This window comes from Rhinolophus hipposideros (assembly GCF_964194185.1).
Source record: "Rhinolophus hipposideros genome assembly, chromosome: 1".
Lineage (NCBI taxonomy): Eukaryota > Metazoa > Chordata > Mammalia > Chiroptera > Rhinolophidae > Rhinolophus > Rhinolophus hipposideros.
In genome coordinates, this window is record NC_138047.1 from 22459282 (window position 1) to 22464921 (window position 5640).

At 43.4% G+C, this 5640-nt stretch overlaps 1 protein-coding gene across 1 annotated transcript; it reads right to left on the reverse strand.

Annotated features, from left to right (window-relative positions):
- Positions 1-2683: 2683 nt before the first annotated feature.
- On the reverse strand, positions 2684-3627 carry LOC308498066 (small ribosomal subunit protein uS2-like; the record flags this gene model as incomplete). The annotated part of the gene is made up of 1 exon (XM_081049361.1): positions 2684-3627. Exon 1 carries the CDS (start codon positions 3569-3571, stop codon positions 2684-2686), a length of 888 nt encoding a protein of 295 aa, XP_080905487.1. The 5' UTR covers positions 3572-3627.
- Between the last annotated feature and the right edge of the window lie 2013 nt (positions 3628-5640).

Below are 5640 nucleotides of genomic sequence, written 5' to 3' on the forward strand. Positions count from 1 at the left end.
ATCTATGGACAGGCCAACCCATGGATACACATTGTTTATAAACAGACTTTTAAGAGTCATTCCCCACTTTGTAGTTTCAAGTTGGCTCTGGATTTATTTAGATACACACTGGTCTCCGTTGTAGACGTCTGAAACCTACAGTTTGGTTTTGACCATAGAAGGGTAGTAGAATTTTATTAACAACAAACAGAAAGATGGGTGCTTTATTACAAAAATAAACAAAAACAAAACATAGCACATTTTTGGTTTGAGGAAAGAAATCATTTCAGTGAAGCTGCAATAGCCCGATGCCCCCAAAAGCAATTCAGAAATCTTGCACCTGGAGGGCTTATTCTCAAGGAATCAGCTCTTCTCTGGAGGACACATTAAAGGTGTGCTTCAACCTTGCTATAAGAATAGGTGCAATAGAATGATAACAGAATAAAGAAATTCAGGTTGATTCAGCTGGAGGAAGTGAAAGGTTTCCTCATGATAATGGTTGAAATTTGGAGGGTCAGACTCAACAGATGTGAAGGGGAATTGAGCTCCATAGATCAGGGGAGTGAGATGTGGGTGATCTCCCTGCTCTCACAGAGGGTTTCAGGCGAGGGGTGGTGCTTTCATTGTTACTAGATCAGAAAGGTGACTGGGCCCCACCAATTTAGAGGGGAGGAGCGGGGCAGGATCTCAGCTGACTAGAGTGATCCCTAGAGACGGTGTGTCCAAAAACTGCAGAAGACTTTCCAGGAAGAACAAGGAGGACCCTCCAGGCGAATATTGGGACAGCAGTATGAATGGTTACTGAATGTCAGGGCAGGTTTGAGAGGGGAAGTCGAGTCACATCAGTGTAAAAACTCAAAAAAAAAATTGGTGAGTGGCTCTTAAGGTGACCATGTATTGTATGCTGTACCCTGGGAAAGCCTGCCCAAGAAATCATGGTTAGGAGTTGTGGTAAGGCACAGAAAAGATGAGCTACATTGGAGGGAGGGTAGAAGGAAAGACCATATACTATTGACTGATTTTGTCATAGTCGTTGGTCTGATGGAAGGATCTCTTCTGGGAAGGATTATGTAACCCAGGAAAGTTGAATGTGGACAAGATTTGTTTAAACAGCAGATGCTTTTGGCAGAAACCAAAGTTCCTGTTTTCACATATCTCACTATGGAAAACTGCATAAAACAAAATCTAGAGGAATATAAGTGTTAGGAAAACATCTAGGGCAAAAAAAGGGAAAGAAAAAGTACTCAGAACCAGCGAAAAGCATAGCCCTACTTGGTAGAGAAGGAAAGAACTATGCGAGGTAGGGTAATGAGCTAAGTCTTCCTGAAACTACTGGTAAACTGAAACAATAAAGGCATATAGCTCAAAGGACATAGCTAATAGAAGTGATATACAGAGCCAGTAACATCCTACCTAAACCAGAGGAAAATACCTCTCTTGAGTAGTCATTACACAGACGGCCACTAGGGGCGCAGTTCATTTAAAGCAACTTATTTCAGAACTTGCTGTGGTTCTCTCATTGAAACAATAATGGGGACAAAGTGGGCAGCAGAATGTTCCCTGGGAAGCAGGTTTCCCAGATGCAAACAATTCCATAGTGAGTGGCAGCAACCATAGTTGCTCAGGACCAAAATCACTGGTCCATGGGAGAGAGTGGAATCACAAGGTGGAGCCCACATGCAGCATCAGAATGCCAGAAAGAGGATACTCAATGTGCTAGTCAGAACTGAGAGAGTGAAAATGCTGAATGGAAAGAACTTCTCAGGACCTGATACCTGGAATTACCTCCACTGAAAATTTTAAAGAAAAAAAAGCAGGACTACCTTAAATGACAACATTGCGAAAGGAGATGAGTGAAACTTAGCCCGTGCCACATCCTGGTTCCATATATATAAAAAATCCCATAGTGTCTAATTTAACCTCTTATGGAAGGTTTCTTCTAATTACTTTTTAGAAATTGGGATGTAACATAACATACGCTGTTCAAAAGAGTGCAAATCTGTACTTTTAGTATATTGATTATGTTGTAACCCCACCACCAGTATCTAATTCCAGAATATTTCCATCACATCAAAAGGAAACCCTGTACCTGTTAGTAGCCAGTCCCAATTCTCCCCTACCTGCCCTCCTGGCAACCACTAATCCAATTTTTGTGTCTATGGATTTGCCTCTTCCAGACATGTCACATACATGGAACCACACAGTGTGTGGTTTTTTAGACGGGCTGATTTCACTTACCAGCATGTTTTGAATTTTCATCCATATTGTAATGTGTAGCATTACAGATTCCTTCGTAAAGATGAATGATATTCCATGGTGTGAATACATAGTATTTGTCTATCCATTTGTCAGTTGATGGGTGTGGATTGTTTCCATTTGGGGTTATTACGCATAATGATGCTATGACATCGCTGTGTGATCCTAAATGGTTTTCAGGGTCATGATCACAGACCCCAGACAAGCATCTTGGGCTGACCAGTATACTAGCAAAGTTGAAACTAACCTTTTTTTAGATACCTCTCAGTCTATTACGGCCTTCGACTACACAAAGTACTGGGGTTGGGAAAATAATTACGTTTGGGATAACTGTACTAGGAGTCGGGGATTGCTTTATTTTCTTTTTTTTTTTTTTTAACTTTTTATAAACTGTTTATTTTCCGTCAACCTTACTTCCATTTCGCGTAAGAGTTTGTGGAAGAACAGCTTAGGACCACTCAGTGGTCGTTCCCACCCATTCAGTGGCCGGAGCAGTGGGGGCTGCAGACCAGTCTTCAGGGGCAGGCTGGGCACTCCAGTCTTCAGTAGGAAACTGCTGAGTGGGCACAGCGGGCACCTGCACGCCTTCAGACCAGTCTGCGACCTCAGGCTGAGCAGCAGTGAACTCGGGAGCTGGAGCGGTCCATTCGCCCTGAAACTCCTCCTTGGTCACAGCCTTCTCAGCAGCGGCCTGCTCTTCCTTTTCAGTCTCCTCAGGGTCTCTGTAGAAGTAGAGATCAGGCATGACCTCCCACGCGTGCTCACGGGAGATGGTGCCACGCATGCGCAGGACTTCCCGGGCCAGCATCCACCACATCAGACCCGCGGAGTGAGCTCCCTTGTTGTTGCAAGGGATGGCAATGTCCACATAGCGCAGAGGAGAGTCTGTGTTACACAGAGCGATGGTTGGCAGGTTAACATAAGACGCCTCTGTGAGAGGCTGGTGATCAGCCCGGGGATGGGTCACCACCAGGAGTCTCGGCTCCCGGAAGGCTGCCTGGATCTGGTTAGTGAAGGTCCCAGGAGTGAAGCGGCCGGCGATGGGAGTGGCTCCGGTGGCAGCATCAAACTTCAGCACAGCTCGCTGGGCAGTATTTCTGGACGATATGACACTGACATCAGCCGGGTTTTCAATGGCAACAATGGCACGAGCTGCCAGCAGAAGCTTCTCCCAGGTTCTCTTCAGATTTATGATGTAGATGCCATCACTTTTCCGTTTGTAGATGTACTGTTCCATCTGGAAGTCAAGGTTGGTGCCACCTAAGTGGGTTCCTGCTGCAAGGAATTTGAGGACATCCTCCTCCTTCATTTGCAGGACATCAAGGGCTCCGGACATTGTGAAAGATTCCCTTTAAGTTACGTGGGAACCGAGTACAACGCCGTGTGGATCCCTCTCTGGGTAGCGCGGAAAGGCTTTATTTTCTAAAATATGTAAGTGTGGAAAAGAATTGCCGTGTAATTGTTTTGAATCAAAACTTGCTTGACTCCTTAAAAGTGAGGCCCCTGAGCTGCTTAGCAGTGAACACACACAGTTGCAATGCCCTGAACTGCACCCACTTTTGGCTGCAGCTGCAAAAGGGATGCAGACATGGGCAATTCATCTGATGGAAACTGGCACGATGAGAAGTCCGGAAGAATGGATTTAGGCTCTAAATGGAGATTTGGGACTTTTAATTTCTTTGGATTCCTAATGACCAAGGACAGCAGGGCTTTTTACATTATAGCTCCAGGGGACTTTCACAGAAAGATTCAGGATTTTAATGTTTTAAGATTTTAATCTTTTAATTATGACTAGAAATTAATGGGAGGGGTCATACTTAATTTTGGAGTATCACTATATGCTGACATGTGAGTCGGGGAATATTTTAATTTAATTTAGAATATTTAATTGTAATGTTATTTAATATCATTGCAGAAACTGAGAGGGTATATTGGTCAATATGGCTGGTCAGAAGTTGGGGTAGGAAATAGCTTTCAATTCAGCATGGCTAGTGAGATCATTCAATTAATATAATACTATTCTGTTCCATTTCAGAACCTAGAGCAAAATCTAATTCTTTCAATAGAAAGAAAGGTCCTAGAATGTCCTAGGAAGATCGATACCTTAGTACAGAAGTGCAATTATTTTTTTGTGACAAATATTTTGTTCTTCATTATGGTAAATATATATACCATAGTTCTCTGCTGATGATGCCTCATCGGGTAATCTTGTGAGGCTATCTAAAGAGACAGAGACACACTTATAGAACACGTTTTTTAAAAATAGCACAAGCTAAGGTATCTCTTATTCAAAGGGAAGGGCAAAAGCACAGGAACTGGTGGTTATAGTTTCACTTATCGTTCATCAAGGAGATGAAAAGATGCTTTTGCTGTAGATTTTTTAAGTAGCTAGATTACACAAATATTAAAATGGGGGGAAACATTCCTCCATTTTTCTCCCTTAGCTGAGTTTTCACTACGGCCGTTGCCAGGTGTTTAAAAATGAGGATTAGATTTTGGCCCTTTAGTGTTTCGTCCTTGGGCCAAGTCGAGGCTAAACCTGGGACCTCTCCCAGTGCAGGCCTTGAACTCTTTATCTCCAACATGGGAAACAGACTGGGAACCCAGGATGCCCTTTCTGCCCCTGCCTGTGGTAAGTGGGGATTTCCAGAATCCCCCCAGGTGCTGCTGCTGTGCATACGCTCCTCTGCAAAGTGAGTTAGTTCTCCATTCCTGGTGTAGTAATTTCATTTGGTGCAAGGTTTGTGGTAGGAGATTGGACTTTTTCTGGTTTCACATTGGGAGACATGTTCCTCACTCTTTCTGCTTTTTTTTTTCTTTTTTTGGAGGGTAGTCTGATTCTTTTTATTCATATTCATACAATATGAATCTTAATATGGATCTTAAGCAGGTCAGCATTCAAAAAGTATGTGATTAAGAATTAAACCAAACCAACCTAGAAGCTCCTTCTCAAGGAAGAGCAGGAGGAAATAATCCTTGCTTGCCTTTGTCTAATCGACAGGGGCTGGACAGTTCTCTTTTCTGAGGAAACCCCCAATTCTGGTGCTTGCTTTGGAATGGAGTTCCTTCTGTCTCCTCAGGCCAAGCCCCAGTTATCACTGCTCTGGGGCATTGGAGGTGAGGGGACAACAGCATAAGCTAAAACCAGTGACAGCTAAAGGTCACCCTGTGTCACCCTGTCCTAGACACACTGGAATTACAACTGCTCTCCCCTACCCCACTAGAGAGGGAGCACATCTCAGCTTCCTTCTCACCCTTGGGGAGAAGCTTCACCACGCAACTGTTTCTACTTTTTCAATTCACTTTCAAGAGATTTCAAAAGAGGTTACAAGAATCTGTACTTACATGGCCATTTTATCCTGTAGTATCTAGTTTTACAAATATTTCAGCCTCTTTTTTAAAAAA